Source organism: Gouania willdenowi, chromosome 3, assembly GCF_900634775.1.
Source record: "Gouania willdenowi chromosome 3, fGouWil2.1, whole genome shotgun sequence".
NCBI classification, from domain to species: domain Eukaryota; kingdom Metazoa; phylum Chordata; class Actinopteri; order Blenniiformes; family Gobiesocidae; genus Gouania; species Gouania willdenowi.
In genome coordinates, this window is record NC_041046.1 from 26809225 (window position 1) to 26828449 (window position 19225).

General features: G+C 37.8%; 1 protein-coding gene across 5 annotated transcripts in view; it reads left to right on the forward strand.

The window, feature by feature from the left end:
• Nucleotides 1-19225, forward strand: part of syt7b (synaptotagmin VIIb) — a 115769-nt gene that overhangs the window by 88008 nt on the left and 8536 nt on the right. For 3 of the 5 annotated variants that reach the window (XM_028443009.1, XM_028443007.1, XM_028443011.1), the window contains one exon: nucleotides 15957-16095. In XM_028443009.1, coding sequence (XP_028298810.1) covers nucleotides 15957-16095 — 139 coding nt within the window. The remainder of the gene's footprint in view (nucleotides 1-15956; nucleotides 16096-19225) is intronic. The other 2 variants (XM_028443008.1, XM_028443010.1) reach the window with 1 other exon arrangement.

Sequence of the window (19225 nt, forward strand, 5' to 3'; positions counted from 1 at the left end):
AAAGTGGCTTAAATTTGAATCAAAAACACACAAAATAAGTGTTTTTAATGGGAATCAAATAAACAACAACAAAATCTATTTTGTTTTTCAAATAAAAAGTGCAATTAGCAATATGCAGTAATTCTACAAAAATGTTATCTTTCATATTTTGCATATTGGGATAAAAACTAAAACATAAAATATGATTAGTACAGTTAAACTTTATTCTGTTAAATTTTGTTTTATTTTATATAACGTATTTTTATATTACATAATTTAATATCATAGTTAGATAATATTGAAGTATATTATTATTAAATCTATAATACATTGTGTGTGTGTGTGTGTGTGTGTGTTTTATTTTCCCAAACTCGCCTGTTTTCCAGAGTTTTAGCCTCTGAAAAGTCACTTTCTGAGCAACTCTACACAAACAGGCTGATTTGCGGCCTACTTATGCATATTCATGAGTGGGCGTGTCTACAGACGGGACACTGACTTCCTCCTCCCCGCACGGTGACGTATGGCCAGAGAACGGCCCGCCCTCCTCCCACCCACTCCGTAGCCGAGCTCATGCTGCTTTATAAACACGAGACAGAGCGTGGGGGCGGGGCGTTCGCCTGTACATACATAGACTGTAGAAAATACATACATAGCACTGAGCGAAGGACGCTGAAATGCTCACCTTCGTGGGCGTGTCTGTTTACATGTCAATCACGGCAGAGAGCTTCCTGGAGGCGTGGCTTCTGCAGCTCAGTGCTGCGTCAACTTGGAGCGAGGTGTTTGGGCTCACCCTGCAGTAAGAAAGGAGCAAATCACCCTTTAACTAACGATTGAGGGAATCAAAGAAAAACACACTTTGGGCATGTGTATGAAGCCCTAATAGCACTTTGATCATGTTTAAAGCACAGAAAAGTCAATTTAGCTTAATTTGGGCCCTTTAAGATAATCTACCTGTGAGGTGGCTAATGAGAGCACCTGTGCACCACACTGTCACTGATTAAAATTTTGATGGAACAGATCCCTGAGCGGCCTCAAGCCTGGAGAGATAGTCTCTTCACTCAGAGAACTATGGTTACACCTTGTAACCTACGTTTTCCTATATGACTACATTTTATCTCCTCCAACATTCTCGGCTAATTTCCCCTTCGATCTAAATCCACATCTACTCTATCCAGATCTTTTTGAAAGTCTGCCTGCCTGTCTGCAACTCTTCACTGCTAGTTTGATCTTTGCGTAGAAGGCTCAGGAGAAGGGCACCCTCATTATTGTGAAGCAAGATTCCACACATGCACCACTGCCATCTTCTCATCTGGCAGTGATTTCACAGCATCCGTCAGCACCATAACAACACAGTCTCTCTACTGGTTAACAAAAGACTGAACAGGCCATTCTCTTATACGAATAATAGCGCTTGCTCCACTGTGTTTACTGGGCTGAGGCTAAAGCTCTGCATGGTTTCATGAAACTTACAATATCTGTTATAATTGAGTTAATTAATTAACACCAAAATAATAGTTATAAAGACAGGAAACCATAACCATGTCCTTTTCAAGTGTTTCAATTGTTGCCTAATACTAAAATGTATTAATGAATTAGGTCTAACTATTGAACATGTCAATTCAGGACCATTCTGTATACCTTGACCAGCAAAGCTTTAGATTATATATATAAATCTAAACCATTAAGGGACACAATTTGTTCTGTATTTGAATAAATATCCAAGACAGACAGACAGACAGACAGACAGACAGGGCTTTATTAATGCTTAATAACATTTAAAACAAGACTTATTAATCTAAATCCGGCCTAAACCCTTGTTGTAGTTAATAATAATAATTATTACTACTAGTAGTTAGTAATTTAATGGTAATAAGACTAGCATTAATAAAGCCTTATTACTAGTAATATTAATAAGTAATAAGTATTAAGTATTAATAAAGCTTTATTAATAAGTCCTTATAATGCTTATCACTACATTAGTCAAATAGAATACACCTTTATTGATCCCCAGAAGAGAAGTTCACAATAATAATTGATTAATAATTATTAACTTTTAACAGTATTAAAGCTTTTTATGTTTATTATTAGCAATAAGTCCTTATTAATGCTTATTACTAGTTATTTGGCCTTATTAATGCTTATTAACAATTAATAAAGCCTTAGTAATGTCTATCAGCATTTAAAAAAAGCTGTATCAATGCTTATTACAAGTTATCGGGCCTTAATAATGCTTATTAAAATGTCTATCTTTATATATATACATCAAACTTATCTAAACCATTACTGTTCAAGATATAAGGAATTGCCCTAAATCATTGACTAGTTCAATTGTTGTCTGAAGGTCTGTCAAGCACTGGACTCTAATCAGAGCTATCCACATAGTTTCTGCCCAGAAGGCTCCCGTGGGCCAAGTTGTCCAGTGTCCTTCAACAACTAATGACAGCTCTCTATCATCATCTCTGTCCAACCCCCCTGTCTCCCTGTCTGTGTAGCTGTACCTCCTACAAACATCTGCCAGTTCACTTTGTACCGTTTTCATGCAGCCCAGAAGACTGGCAAGATTAGGCAGTCCCACCTTAATGTGACAAGACAACACAGCATCAGACACTGACAGGGAGGCAGAAAGGCAGCCTCAAGAGAGAGAGAGAGAGATGCTACATTAGCTGTATACAAGGACTTTTACCGTTTTGCATGTTTATTAATTAAATCTGATACAGCACAGATGTACACAAGCATCAGTGAAACGGGATGGGGACTGAGTTTGTGAGGTTTGTTTAATTAGTGCAGACTGTTTTTCTAAATATGGAGAGTAAATAGGAATAACAGAGCACTGCACAGTGGTGAAAATTAGTCTCATCCACTTGACAATGAGCTTAATCAGCTTTCAGTACTCAGTATGTTTCAGTGCTCAATGAGTAAAAATACATGTGATATTTACCTTTTCGCTCTGCTCTGTTTGGCTCTCGAACCCCTCCAACTATATTTAGCATTGTTTGTGTTGAATTTTCCTCTTCATTTGAGGACAAATTATGTGTCTGTCAGAAACAGAAAGGTCAGGGTAATGCTAGAAATGAGGTTAAAAGCAGTGAGAATAAGCTTTTGATGTTCAGGCTGTACGAACAATAAGTGGCAATAACAATTTTACGAGAGCAAAGATCATTATAGATTGTAGGCCATTACAGTGGGTGATTTTGCTCATGGTATCAACATCATTGAAAGTATTAGTATTATGAGTTGGCACAGTAGTAATGAGTTTTTAGGATTGGGTCAACAGTCACTGATTGCAAAGTAAATCATCACTTCAAAGGAAAGCACGCTCTCATTAATGCATAACTGTGTAACTGCATCTTTGATAAGGGTTCAATATTACATCTAATGAAATGATTTATTTTTTCAAGTGCCAGAAAATTTAATTATGCTTTTCGTTGTAATTAAAGAACAATGAATGTTGGCGTAGCACAAAGGGCATTGCTTTTATAAGCTGATATTATTTAAAACTACCTTTTACAAAGCAATAAAGCCTCAAGTGCCTCAAATGCCCATGTGCACAAAAAAGAAAGAAGAAAAGACATTTTTAAAGAGAATAACTTGAAATACATTCTCTCCACCACAGAAAGGTTAACATGAGGGAACTTTATCAGGCTTCCTTCACATATGGACAACAGTTTACACTGAAAAGCTCCCCCAGCACTTAAAGGTGCAGTCTGCAACTCTTATAAAAGTGACTTTTTGTCATATTTGCTAAAACTGTCACTATGTAAGGACAGCTTTACATCAAACTAGTAGTTTGGGTGAAAAAAACAGACTCATTGAGCCCCTCCTGCTGCTCCTGCAGCCTTTGGCAGATTGCCAGAATGCACCGTGACCGAGCAAAAAGAACCAATCAGAGCCAGGATTGTGTTTGATGGACTGTCTGACAGCTGTTGCTCACAGTCCCCGCCCCTTTCCCGGGCTTGTAGCTCCGTCTTTTTTTTTAAAGTGTATGGTCTGCAGGAGTAGGAGATGGAATTAGCAACTTTTCCTGCCTAAAGGTAATTACTGCTGCTTGATTTACATTATGTTTGATTTGTAATTGTTACACGAGAACTATGTGGTACATCTCTTGTTCATTTGCGCACAGCAGCCTCCGTTTGGGTGCTGTAAGTGACACTGTGTTGTTGCTGCTGCTGTTGCTGAGGTGTGTGCACATAGAGAGAGAGAAGCGCTGCAGTAATATGCGTTTAACAGGGCATGTTATATTACTGTGATGTTGCTGTCGGACTAACGTTAGTTTGTTAGCTCCTCTGATGGAGGGACTTTGGAAAGTTTGGAGGCAGGGAAAGAGAGCAGCGGGAAGGGAGGGGGAGAGAGAAATCTGAAAGTCGCAGAATGCACCTTTAAAGCTGCAGTATGTACAATCGTGTGAAACAACCACGCTCCCCCCTCTCCTCCCTGTTTCGAAACCTTTAGTCCCTTACCGATAACCTCGTGAATGCGCACAAATGCGGAGCTCTTTGTGATTTTTTTTTTTCAATAGAGACTAGTGACAAATCTATGGACTTTATCTTGCGTTATTGGAGAGTTTTCTGGTGTTTTAGAGACTCTGACATGAATGCATGTTTATCTCTGTTGTGACTGCCCTCAGCAGCGGCTGCTGCCATGAGCTTGTCCCACCAGAAAGCTCACAGATCGACTGTGATTTCAGCTGCCGCAGAGTGAAAGCTGTCACTCTGCATCCAGACTGCAAAATGAATTGCATTTATTCTCTCCACCTTGGATATGCTTCTCTTAGGTTTACACACGATGTATCACATCTGTTCTCACACTGCCTCTGAAACCAATATGTGGGGCAGACCCTGTGCAGTCACTGGGACCCGTGAAGACTCGAAGCGGTCCTTTCCTCCCGAGTATGTTTGTGACTTCAGACTACGCTTGGGCAGTAATACAGTAATACCGTCATTTAAAAAAAGGGAATTGCATTTATATAGGAGACAAGGATTAAATATTAAATATAATTTATTTAATGCCTAAACATGGTTTTATGTCCAGGAGCACTTATGTGTTGAATGGGTTGTTGTTAAGTGAGAGATTCTCTCGTCTCTGCTGAAGCGAGTAGATTACATTCAAAGCAATGTAAATGGTGCAACCTCAAGTTATCTCCCCTCAAGTACAATAGAAAGGAGGTTTGACGATATCAAAATGTGGATACCGCCCAAGCCTACTTCAGCCTGTTACTTCTCCACCTCGGTCTTCTATTTTCCTCTTGCTTTGCCATGTAACCGCTGTGCCAAATGCCGTGATGGGGACTTCCGTAGGAACGTCCGCCATTGAACTTTTACTACAGTACATATGGTATGAACGCGCTTGACTTCAGTTGAGCAGCCGATGGTTATGCCCAAAACGACTCATGGAGCATGCTCTTTGTAGAAAGATCTCTGATTGGCTGAAATCCAGCGTCACGCTCCTGGATTTTTAAAACTTTTTAAAAAGAGCCAATAGAAGGAGCTTTTTATCCACCTCGGTAACCTCCGCCCCAGAGATAGAAGAGTCCACTCCTGGGTCCACAGGCCCTGCGACCCGAGAGCTTGCTTCTGGTCCCCGCCTTAGTCTGCTGCCCGATCCACACTGCGCCCGACTTCATGCCTTTCTCCTGCAGTTGGTGAACCCACTGACGGACTGCTCCATGTCTCCATGATTTAGGCTTGGGCCGACCAGGTTCCATGCGTAAAAGCCCAGTCACCAGGCGCTCGCCTACGAGCCCCATCCCTGGGCCTGGCTCCATGCTAGGCAGGGTACACTGGACTCTAGTGTTTGTCTTCATGGGATTTTATGAACCTCTCTTTGTCTGATCTTCCCCCTAGACCAACATGCCATGGGAGACCCTACCAGGGGCAATTGCTCTACCGAGGCACTTGCGATAAATACTCTTCAAAGTTAAAGCAAGAAACTGATACAACTAGGAGTATTGAAATTAAATAGAAATAATGGCTTTAAAATGATTCTAACAATGTGATTTATTTGTAACTATGCAAACAACAGCTATATATATATAGGCATTTTCCTTACAGGGAGGGTTTTAAAGATAATCTAACAATCTCACTCCTACTTTTAATGAAGCCACAGAACACACTCTCTGAATGAGCAAAGATATTTTTAGCATAGGGTGTGACAAAACACTTTGCAGCTGTAGTATTACCTGCGGAATAAACGTGTGTTTTCCGACAACCCATTTAAAGAAAGAATCTCTAATCTCTGCTGTGTAGCATTGTGTTGTGCAATAAGTTTGGGTCACACAGACTGGCCTAAGCACCGCAATGGACTGGACATAATCACCCACATGCAGATAACTATGATGGAAGCTTGTTTGTGTTATTATCATCTCAGAAAGCTGCTGCTGCTGCTGCACGGCAGAGCTGCATCATAATGAGCTCAGAGACTCACCACACACGGACACATCAGGGAAATAAATACGAATAAACCCAAAAAAGCTTTGCGGCCTCGGCGAACCTCCTCTGTGATCATTGGATTTTTTAAAGCTGGTAAGTGTGCAATTCCCAGTGATGCGAAGCACTTCATGTCAAAGTCAGTCTTGTTTAAACGCAAGCCGAATAAAATATGCATAGACGTGACACCATCACACATTTTTTTCAACATGAAGCCGCACAGCTGGATTACTAGTTAATCCCTTTTACCTTCATAATGGATAATCATATTGAGGGGTTTAACTGTGTTGTAATAAATTAACTTTTTTTAAGCTTGTTGATGTTTGTGAAAATGGCGTGAAGGGAAAAAATCACACAAAGATTATTGACAAAACTCAACATTGCTCAAGCAAATTGTATTAATATAGGCTTAGATCTTGAACTGACATTGCATTTATTACTCCACGCTTCTGGTTCAATTTCAGACAAAAAAAATGCAGACAATGTTGCTTCACATTGTTTTGGATTTAACCAATTTCCTGAGCAGCTTGTGTGGGTGCAATCTCGAGCAATAAGTGTATTTCAAAATACAGGTACACCTTAAAAATAGAACTATCATTAGACTATCATGAAAAAGTTCAATATTTATTTCATTTTAGATAAAAAAAAACCCAAAATTCAGTGTCTAAGAAAATTAGAATCTTGTGAAATATTTAATATCGGAAAGTCATGGTGTCACACCCTAATCAGCTAATTACACCTGAGCAATTTTCTGAGACAGTGAATTTTGGGTTTTGATTATCTGTAAGCCTTACTGATCAAAATTTCAAGAAATAAAGGCTTGAAATATTTCACTGTCACGAGTCTATATCACTTTCTGAAATGAGTGACAAAATATCTGGAACCTTTTCATGATATTCAAATTTTTTTGAGCGGACATGATTTTCAGCAATTTTCTTTGGTGTAGGGAAAGTGTTGGCGCTTAAATCTGATATTTTCACTCAAAGCAGTGAACAGGAAGAGGCTTTGTTAGACTGCCGATCCGAGATGAGGACAAACCAATTCAGACCACGCAGCAGTTCATGACATTTAATCAGGGCTTTTTCTCAGTCGTTGTTTGAACATTGTTGCTGTCAGTCACAACAGTAAAGGATCACAGTTTGTATCTCAGCAATGACAACATTGCGCACGAGTTGCTGAGTTGCACAAAGATGAACTGTACACAGTATTAATCAATAAGGAAGTTGTTGTCACCCTTCATCAAATGACATGTCTGACTCTTCCAATTGTGAGACCGAGCCAGCAATCACAGCACTTGGAGCCTTCTAATGACTCTCCTGGCTGACTGCTGGTACCAAATGCAGCTTGTGAAGCCGGCCGCAGCCTCAGAGGAGAGATGATTGGAAAGGAAAAAAAAGCAATGTAGGTCAGCACAAAAGAGGCATCTTTAAGAAAAAAAGCTGTCAGGGCCAAGTCTGGAGCTTATTCACTGTTTCCCAGGTATGTTGCCCGAGGCCATGAGCAGGGAAGCTGTTATTCCTGACAGGGTGAAAGTGTTCTCTGATGTAAACTATTCCCTGTCACTTATATCTTCAGGTATGATGCTTGTTAATTTATAAGGATAGGACCAGTGCTTCATTTGTAAATCATCAGGTCTCAGAACACAGGCCAGGTGTTGTTCTGGCAGTAAAAAAAGAGACAAAAATGTCACGGAATACCTTTTTTAAAGAGCCTTTTGCTGACTAAATGGCCCAATAATATATTGTGAACACAAACAACCAATTAACCTGAATGTTTAATGAAAGAATGATGAATCAGCCATAAAGAAGCCGTTATAGAGCGTATCTGTCTGTCACTCTGAGTGACAGCTGTCAAATCTGCCATGTTTCAGCACCAAGGACAGCGCAGAATTATCATCACAAAGATCACTAAACTTTCAAAACGCAAAAATACAAAAGATTTACAAACTTTTACACCCAGACGGTCATAACTCATCTAATGAATCAGTAGCACAGCAGAAAATGAAAATAAAAAAGGGTTTACCTGTTTATTTGTCCAAAACAGCAAAAAAAAAAAAAAAAAAAAAAAGAGCCATGGAGCCCTTTGTATCCTTAACTTTTTTACAGATTTCAGAGCCGGTGCTCCTGCATTAGCATACAGGTGCTGCTATTCGCTATGCTAACTGTTTCTCTGCTGCTGCTCTTTTCCTCAGGTTGAGCTTCACCTATTGGCTTAAAAAAGCTCTTTGAATCCAACTGCCTTTTTAAATTTTCTACTGTCTTCCAAGCTGACACAGTGAAACAATTTTTGTGCAAAATCACACTTTTTGCCCTAGCGTGGGCGTGGCCTGACTTTCCCCTGTGTTCATCACTCGCGCTCAATTCTTAAATTCAGTTTTGTGTGTATAACTCAATAAAAGACACAGCTGTCCAAAAATAATACTTCAAAATGTAATCAAAACACCTAAAAGCAAATGAGGTGCTGAAAAAAAAAACCAGATGCTGGATAAGTGCCTTGGAGCATAATCCGGCCCAAATTACCGTAAATTTTGGATAGGACGATATACGATACGGGATAATATTTTTGGAAAGGAAAAAAGACAAAAAAAAATGCAGCTTCAATATAACCATGCTTTATTATTGTGGAGCGCTGAGTTAGCTGACACCAGTGCCCAGGCATCATCCATCAAACCACACGGGACCTTTATTGGGTTTCATGGTGTGAGTGTATGATCAGCAGGACCCAGATACAGCATGTTTATGGAGACACGCTTTCCATCCAGGCCCTGCTGTTAACTCTCATCGCTCATGTCCCCACCCGTCCATCCACCTTCTCTCGCTTACCAACTGTCTCCCATTTCTCTCCCGACCCCCTCATCCATTTCCTTTTCCCCCTAGGCAGCTCTCATTTTGTTTATCCAATCTGAGCTTGTCCCCTCATCTCGCCTGAATTTCTTTCCCGTCACAGCACTTTCTCACACTCATTACTTGCTTATTTATTTGTGTCTCTGCTCAGTTATCTTCCTCCTCCTTGGTATTTTACCTGTTGGTGTCCTTTTTTCTCATCTGTTCTTTTCCACATCAATTTTTCTTCCTGTCCACTCGTCCCAGAGGGTGTTGACTGGCTTTATGATGGGATTATTCCATATCAGCATTTCTCTGTTTGAGTGAATGGCTGTAAGCTTGAGCTGAATTTGCCTCTTTGCTGAATATGAGGCAAAACAAATAAGATTCACCTCTAAAACAGTAGAGTAGCCGAGCCTAGACATTGTTTCTGCATTGGTAAAAATAAATCCTATTTGTTGCACCTTTGAATACTTTTGATCCTGTGTTATTCTCACTTTTTCCTCATCCATCTGATTTTTCACCTTCCTCTTTCACCTCAATAATACCAGGTTTCCTGGCAATGCGCTGAGCTCAGGTGTAAGAATAAATGCATTTGTGTCTCGAACCTGAAATTTATCTGATGGCAAGTCTGATGAATGATTTAGGTCCAAGTTCGAGATATTGTTTGTTAGTTTGAATGGATTCAGGCTGGCTGATCTCACAAACACTGGAACATTCATGACAGTGAAACAGTTTCACATGCAGCTCCAGTTTTTGGGAAGGATAGAAATGTAGTTATTCATTTGGGTTTTTATACATGCACTTTCAAACAACCTATAAACAATACATTCTTAATGATATGGCTTTGTTTATACTAAGTGAGACTTTCTGTATCTGCTTTAACTGCTGTGTCCAATTTTTGCATATTAGTTTGCATTTCCTAGTGTTGTTGGTATAAGTAGGAAAGTTTGAATTTGACAATTCATGCTGTCATTGACTGTCAAGGTTTGAGTTTGGATCATTTGTTAATTTCTTTGTCTGTGCATTTGCTTTGTAAAAGGCAAAGTTTGCCTGGTTTGAACCACAAATTAAAGCTAAAGGTCTGCAATTGAAACTTTGTGAAAGTGATGTTAAGAGCACAAATAAAGAAAAGTATGGCACCGCCCAATGGTTTTACGACCTGATAATGAAAATGAATGAATTTTCTGTAACAGGTCTGAAGTATCTTTTTAGATATTGTCTCCTAGAAGCATATTAGAGTAAAATAGACCTGTTGTAGTTGATGTGTGGATGATGAGGTATAAAAGATGCTTGTTTTGGAAACATCTACACGTCAACTTTATTAAAATAACACCGAGAGCACTCAGAGAGCGCAAACCTCAGCCAAGTGCCGAGTCTCCTCTTTGCCAGATATTCAGTTATGTGGAACAGCAACTTTGATCATGGTACCATGATCATTTTCACATTAAAGGTGAAAAGTCACCAGCAGGAGGTGCTGTAGAACCAGCAAAGAGCTGAATATAGGAAATCATTGATTACTGAAACTGATCCAGAATCAGAATCAAAATAGATTCTCTTGTTCCTTATCTTATTTAGATATTTTCTGAGAATGTCATCAAAATCCATACATTAGTTTTTGATTTCTGTTGAGACTGTTCATAAAGATATGAACAAATAAATAAATACACGTTTGCAAAAATGTAACCTCCTTGGCGGAGGTAATAAAGAATAAATATTCTAAGTCTCAGTTTGTGCTTGATTTTCTTTAGCCTCAAGTCAACTCTTTGATTTGGGAGGAAATGAACTCCAACCTTTTCAAAACTAAACCAAAAATTGTGGGATTCCATTCCCATATATTCTCATCTATAAAGTAAATTGCCTCCAGTTGTGGTAGCAGGTGGCTCTTAAGTATATCTGTATTGAATTTTATGAGATGCAGGGTAAGCTAAGATTTTTTATTCTCCTCAGACTGGTAAATACTGCGAAACAAACTGTCTGACAGCAACAGCTTATGTTACACAGGAGGAGGTATCTTGTCTGCGCTCTGTCCCTGGGGAGCTAATGACCTGCTTTTTCAGAGAGGATGAAGTCATAACGAGGCTGGGAGGTCAAAAGTTGAATTTTGAGCTTCACAGCCTCGGATCAAAGCAGTTTTTTTATGAGAGCATTTCCCTTGACCTCAGGGAGAATTATGAGTGTGCGTGTGTGTCCATTGTTTTATTTCAAACACTTGCTGGAGGTTCTTTTACATGTTACTGCCATCAGAAGTGGAAACATGCAAGAGAAACATGAAAACAGAGCTTGTTTGAGCCAGAATGTTTGCGGAACAAGTCTAAAAGCTTTCTTCCTGTGCCAGTTTTGAATAATTGACCGGAGGATATCAGCACTTCCTTTTTGCCATTTAAGAATTAGTCGTTTTCATATTGAGCATACATATACACAACCCAATGGTTTCTCACAGGGTCACATGAGGGGGTTGCAAAATTGCAGGTATGAAGAAGTGTGATTGACCCCTTTTATTACAAGCTATTGGAACATTCACCCCTCGCTCAGTGGAACTCCCTCAGTTTACCACTGCCCTTTTTTTAAAGCTTGTTACCATGGATACTGGCACCCGGTGCAAAATGCATGATGCTTGTGGCTACAACCTGAAGTGGGAGCACACGTTTTAGTAGTCATGGTTACAACAACCTCTACAAGATGAATTATGTAACCGGTGTTGTGTTTCAGAGCAGATAGTCAGTAGCTGGCAGCAAAGGGCAACTCGCAGCTTTTACAGTCATTTTTCAAAGTTCCTGAACAAGACGAGTGAACATATTATTATATCTCTGCAGAAAACGATTTGTCTGAATGGTTACAGGAAAAACTTTGATAAAAAAACTGATGGAACTCTTAACTCTTACCAAATCTCATGAGTCTCTTGACTACTCTGTTCATAAAGCTAATTTAGGGTTCATTAATCCTTTTTTTGTGTATATTATTAATGCCTAATATTTAATGTTGTTTCGTTTTTGTAGATAGATGTACAAAATCCAATCCCATATATGTGTATTCTTCCAAATTGCAATATTTATTTTAACTAGGGTTTCAGTCTTTTTGACACCATACACTGTTGTTGACAGACAGTAAATATGTTATTTGCACAAAGCAATAAACTTGTTCATCCACATCAAGCGACCACGCCTCAGCATTAGGTTTTAGTCATTTGAGTCACATGTGCAGTGTATGATTATCCTCTCACAAATATTTGTACCCCGCCTCATGTACAGTATTTTACAATAGATGGAGGTTGTTTTATTTATCCGTTGTAATATATATTATTTAAATTTTTATTAACTGTAGAGTGTATGGTGGATCTATTTTACAGAAGCATAGGAGTTTCAATTTGTTCTTTTGGAATATAGGACGTGGTATTCTCCCTCATTTTATGCTGATATTTGTTTTTCCCATCTCACCCATCCTATGGAGAACAAACTAAATAGCTGCCTATTTAATAATAGTTTTATAGCTAGTTATAGTTTGGTACCTATCAAATGATTATATTTTTTTTGCATTACAAGAATTTTATATGCACTTGGTAGAGTGTAGCCAACAGAGCAGGGAAGATGTTTATAAGAATATATATAGTAAAAGTATCACTGCGTAAATAATTGCAGTTTTGAGGTCTTACATGTTATGGTACTGCATGTGAATAGTTATCTTTATCTTTATTATAAATAAAGATATATAAAAAAAAAAAAAATATCTTTATATAAATATAAATATATTATTATATTATATTATTATATTATTATTATTATATAAATAATAAAGATAAATAACTTACTGTGTTTACATAATTATGATTGTGTAAGATTTCTTGTATAGCCTCTGTCTTGTGTATTATGAGATGAATTAGTTCATGTTTGTCTTAATTCACACCAGAGTCTTTTTAGCGTACTGTTTGAATTGTGTTTCATTTACTCTAACTCTTATACATACAGGTACATATACGAAATTTGTTCTCTGCATTCAGCGGTGGGCGGCCACGGTCCGGTGCCCAGGGGGCAATTGGGGGTTGGGGGACTTGCTTGGGATCTCGCGATGTTGACCCGAGTGAGACTTGAACTGGCAACCCTCCGATTACAAGCTCAGCATCCTTAACCACTAGGCCACCTCTCCCCCCTCTTTTTTTTTTTTTTACTTAAAATTTCAGTGTGAGGAATTAGTACATCAAGTATTTCTTAAAGAACTATGATGCTGGGGATAATGCTTACTAACTAAAGCCATGAGAGATTAGAATTTTTGGGGATAAAATCATAGTGTATGCCTCATAGCCCGTCTCCATATCCCACAATTCGTGTTTACGGCGGAGATGAAACCTAACTTTCAATTTTGTTGAGCAAATGATCTTCGATTTATTGATCAATGAGAACTATACAGGATTTGTCTGACAAAGGAGGATTTTGGTGTCCAGCAGCTTTAATATGGACTGGAAAAACCTTGACCAATTGATATCTCAATAATATCCAAAAAGCACTTCTTTGTTTGAGGAGCTGAAGAGCTAACTACTGGAACAATAGAAGTTATCAGCACATGTACGTTTGAGGCATCTTCACAGCACATCTTTACAGAATCAGCTGAATGCAGACTGAACCGAGGCCATCCTGCATTGTTGGTGCTCCAACCTGCACATCACAGGAAAGAAATGACGAATTGATCATTTTCTCTTTCGCTATGCAGCGTTTTCTTTCATTTTGTTCAGTATCGCCCTACGTGCACTTGTTTTTTTAGTCTTCAGTCCTTGTCTTGCCATCAATCCTCCCTCATATACAATATATATATACTGTAAATGCACGTCAGTTTCATTCCTTTGAGTCATATTTTAACCAGATTTGATCGTATCTCATCACGTTTTGTCCAAGCTAAAGTATTGCATTGTTTACTTTTACGCACCTGTGAATGTTTGTGGGTGTCGTGTTTGTCTCACTGTCAGGACAATTTGAGCCATTAGTTTTTTTATTGTCTACTTTTATTTACATTTTTATCATGTTTGTATCCTCTTACATGATCCTGTGCTGGTTCTCACACCAAATGATTCTATTCTTCTGCTAATGTCATTCTTTTAATCCAGTGAGTATTCAGCATAATACCAAGTCATTTATTTATCATTTCTCGGAATATCACTCACAACCTCTTTTTGTATCCGTCAGGATCACCTTGATCTATGCAACGAAAGTCCCTCTTGTCAATAAATTTCATTTTATATAATTTTTTTTTTACGTAAAAAGGTACGTAGCCCCTAAAAGGACGTGGATATTTTTTTTCTTATCGAGTGCTCGCATAAAGGTTCCACGCGACGCGCTCGAATGGAACACGCAATAAAAAAATGTCCGTGTCCCTTTAGCGGCTCCGTAAAAAAAGCAATGTAAACTAGCATTTTCATTTTATTTGTTTGTTTCAGTCTAACAAAAATATTCAAACAAAAATCTCAATTTAAAAATATTTAACAAAACTGAAACAGGCAGAAGCAAAAATTCTTATATTTTGTGGTTTTGTTTGATCAGTTTATGGATATAACAATGATTTTTCAAACTGCTTACTTAGTAAAAAAAGTATGTTGCACCATTGTTGTTGATCTAGGAGGAAATACTTTTTAAAATGTATTATATGAATTGTTTTGGAGAGATTTATCTCACGTAATAATGTATTAAGGAAATTGTAAACTTTTCATGACCTTTTTCTGTATCTCAAACACAACAATGAGGTAAATGAATGCTTTGTGATGTACATGTTTTATCAGTATGTTAGACATCATTACTTGGTTCCCAGTTGTTGGGCTAAAAATCTTTGTGTGAAGCGATATCTGCTGCCTACCAGCATAAGCTGGTATAAAGTATTATATTATATTATTATATTATACTATATTATATTATATTACATCAGTATTTCTTTTGCATGTTTTCCTGCACAACGTCCAAATGACTTATGTTTGATTAATTTAAGATTCTAAATCTAGTGTATGTGTGAATAAGTGAGACTGATTGGCCATTCCTGTAAAATGCAATAGACTGGTGTCTTAATTGTCTAGGATGATATTAGGAGAATATTTTAATACCTGGTGTCCCATGAAATGCTTTCAGCTTTGTATATGTTTGCTAAAATGCAGATAATTGTGAAAAGTGTGTAATAATCCCTACTTTAGCATTACCACCTGTCAGACATTGTGTTGTATCCTTAACTGTATTCCGTGGTACCTTATGTAATATTCTGTAATGTGTCATGTTCAAACTGCACCCTTTTTTAAAATTAATAAGTACGAGAGGTTTGACATTTTCCACTGTCGTGTCGCAGCTTGTTATAAAGGATCTGAAAACTAAACCAGTCACAACTGTACAGGATAATGTGGAAAAGATGAATTACTCAATAAAGGTTCGGATAAAGTTTAGGCTTCCGACTGTGAGCTTTTTTGATAATGAAATAATATTACTGTAAAATATTGAAGGTGTTGGTGTGACTGTTAATTACTACTGCTTTCATTTACATACTGTCATTGATTTTTCTGTGTGGATTTTCCTTTTGTAAAATTGAATTGGAATAAAAATGGGGGACAAAAAAAACACCCTCAATACAATCTTTTCATAACTGTGTAAACACATTACTTAATTGTAATGTAAATTACAGTAGTGTTGGATATATAACATATGTTAATGTATATATTTTTGTGTTTGCTTTTTTTCTATATATATATATATATATATATATATATAAGCAGAACTCCAGGTAACAAACCAGGCAGCAACCCCAGAGGACAGGGTGCTGACGAGAGTGGGCGTCGCCAGGGACAAAGCCATGAAGCCAACTCCTCTGTTTCTGACATCGCCAACTCAGTTACCAATGACATGCTTATGGTAATACATCCACAAATTACATCAGTAAACACAATCAACTTATTGTAAGGGTTCCGTTTTAAATGCAAGATCTATTGTCTAGTGCAGAGCTCTGCAACCTGCGCCCCAGAGCCTCATATGGCTCTTTGCAATAGCTCCCTGTAGCTTTAAAAAAATATTAAAATAATGAATTGTTTTTTCTTACAGAGGGTATTGATGATTAATGACATTAACTGCATACAATTATGGTAAAACAATTGGTTGACCTAAAAATAAATCACGTTGTGCAATGACTCCTCGCCACCTTCCTACTTAAACTATATAATTAAACTAACAAAAAGACTATTCTGGAAGATAATATAGATTTTATTTGTGTGGGGAAAGATTTATCTAATTGCCAACATGCCGGCTTAATATGAATGCTTGATATGTTGGAAGAAATGATCAATTAGCATGTGTTGATCGACATGATCACGTGTTATCAAATTCAACTTACTTTTTTGTAGCCCTTCAAATCCATTACCTCGTAAAATTATTTGATATTATTTTAACTGTATAGAATTTAAACACTGTGTTGTCTTCATTGAGAAGGTGTTTTTTTCGGCTCCAGAAGGACTTTATTCCAGGCGGGATTAGGAAAAATGGCTCCTTTGAGAGTAAAGGTTGCAGACCCCTGGTTCAGTTTTTGCTATCATTATACCCTCTCTTCATTTAAGATAATTACCCCTTGGGGATAAATACATTTTTATTTAAATTTGAATAAAGAATGGATGCATGTATTAAAAAATCACTTCTTTGCTCAATGCTTTATCCTTTACCGTAAACACTGTTGTGAAAGTGTCTCCAATGGGACTTTGTCCACATCTTTTAGGCTCATGCATTCTTTTGGGCCCTATTTTGATTCACGTAAAAATGTACACCAGACATGGGCAACTGTCGACCCAGGGGCCTCATGTGGCTCTCGGTCTAATTTTGTGCTCCCCCCAAAACAAATCCCCAAAAATTGTATTTCAAGAAGTTGGAACGGATAAAAAGCCACACACAATACGCAAAACAACTCGTAAAACACAAAATGACAACAAAGACGGATACAGCAACCACTTAAACAAAGTAGCAACACATTACAGAGTAGTTCCAGAGATGCACAAACTGCACAAAAATTGCACGAAAATGAAAACAACAACAAAATTAGAGAAAGTGACCCCCAAAAATGCACAAATTCACTACAAAAATGCTGAAAATGACAGAAAAAATAATAAAAACACACAAAAGGGCTAAAAACAAAACCCTTTTCTCTTCCTGTATTAATGCTCTGATTGGTCATTATTCTAAATGCCGACATGAATGTTGATCATGTGGCCCTCGGATCAGATGCAATGGCATTTTTGTGGCCCCCACTGTGATAAAGTTGCCTATCACTGATGTACACATTGCAGGAAACAATACAAAGGAGCCAGATTTTCTGCCAAATCAGGGTCGCCCTGTGAGGCCCCAGGACTATACTAATACCAGTCTGTGTGTCTTTGTCCAAGACACTGAACCCTAAGTTGTTCCCCATGCTCGACTAGTGCCTTCCTAGTCAGCTCTGTCCCATTGTTGTGTGAATGTGCTGACACTGCAAAGTGCTTTGGGACTACTTCATTGGTAAATAAAGTGCTTTAGAAATAAGGTCCATTTACTATTCCAAATCCCTAAAAGGGTTTTTCAAAAACTAATTTTAGGAGCGCTGATTAAAAACATAAACATAAAAATCTCTGTTTGCTTCTTTTCCAAGCCTATTTTATGGTTTGGCAAGCAGACACTGGAAGAAAAAAACAGCCCCAATCATAATCTTTGTCTGTCGAGATCTGATTTAGATTTTTTTATTTATTTATTTTTTATTTTACACTGTATTAAACAAAACATTAAAGTCGTAATAACCTACTAAAATGTGGCAAGGGTTTTATTAAAAGTAATGTTTCAAGGCATCATCAAAAAGACTCACGCACTCTACATTGAATTCAATTCCCACCCACCTGTAAAGCCTCAAAGCCAGTTATTGCCAAACAAATCAGTCAACTCAAATATACAGTAATCATCAGCCTAAGATAAGACGCTGTTAGAGGAGGATATACACGCCTTATTCAGCAAGGTTCGGTAATTAGATATGAAAAAAAAAAAAACGTGCAGGGTTGTGGGTGCAAAAGGAAAATGACAGAGTAGAGAATTAGCTGTGTGTAATTACGGGGGCTCCATGGTGTGTTGGAGGAATTCACAGTGCTGGTGGCTGATAATAATACTAATGTGGCCAGTGTTTGTGAAGGTGTTGTCATATATATTTAGGTACTCGAGTACAGTGTGCACACAGGCAATAATACAGTGCTGGATTTTTATACCAATACCAATGTATATTCAGAGCACTGAATCGTCTCAGGCGATAGAAGGATTAAAGGAGGATGGACAGGTCGCATCACAATTTCAGCATCACGCGTTTCTTATCGGGCTGCATGGATAACGTTTTTATTTGGTACGCGTGTGCACGTGTCCCTGCTTTACGTTTCAACCTACACATATTTGCAGAGCTTGTTGTAGAGACTCACTCCTGAGACCAGGTTTCCATAGTATATTTGTTGCTGTTTTTGAAATATGATTGAGTTGTATGCAAATTATGAATAACGTGTTAAAATATGCTTTGCCAGGGACATCACAAGTAATTTAATTGTGTATACAAAGGGCGGCAGAGGGTTTTTTTTTTTATTATATATAATTTGGTGTTTTCATATTTTGATCTTAGTAATTTATTGTTTGAAAGAAGTTTATTGATGGGTTTTATTTGTGATCCTTGACGTCTCTTTCTTTGAGGCCATTGACACGTGCATGGAAGTGCAAACCAGGTGAAAACAATTAGCCCAATTGGACAGAACCATGTGTGGCCCAGAGGGAGGGGAGTTTTAGGAGTAGCAAGCTAAAATTAAAAGGGTACAGTATCAATAATACATATTTGTAAAAACTGATGATGAATAAACAGAGATCTATTTTTGTCAAATGTTTTTGTTGAATTTGTAATTATTTATTGTGGATGTTGAAATGGACTAAATGTGGAACTCACCCACTCATGGACAAATGGGTTAGACCATTGTCTATTTATTGTTTGTGTTGTTTTTTTTCCCTC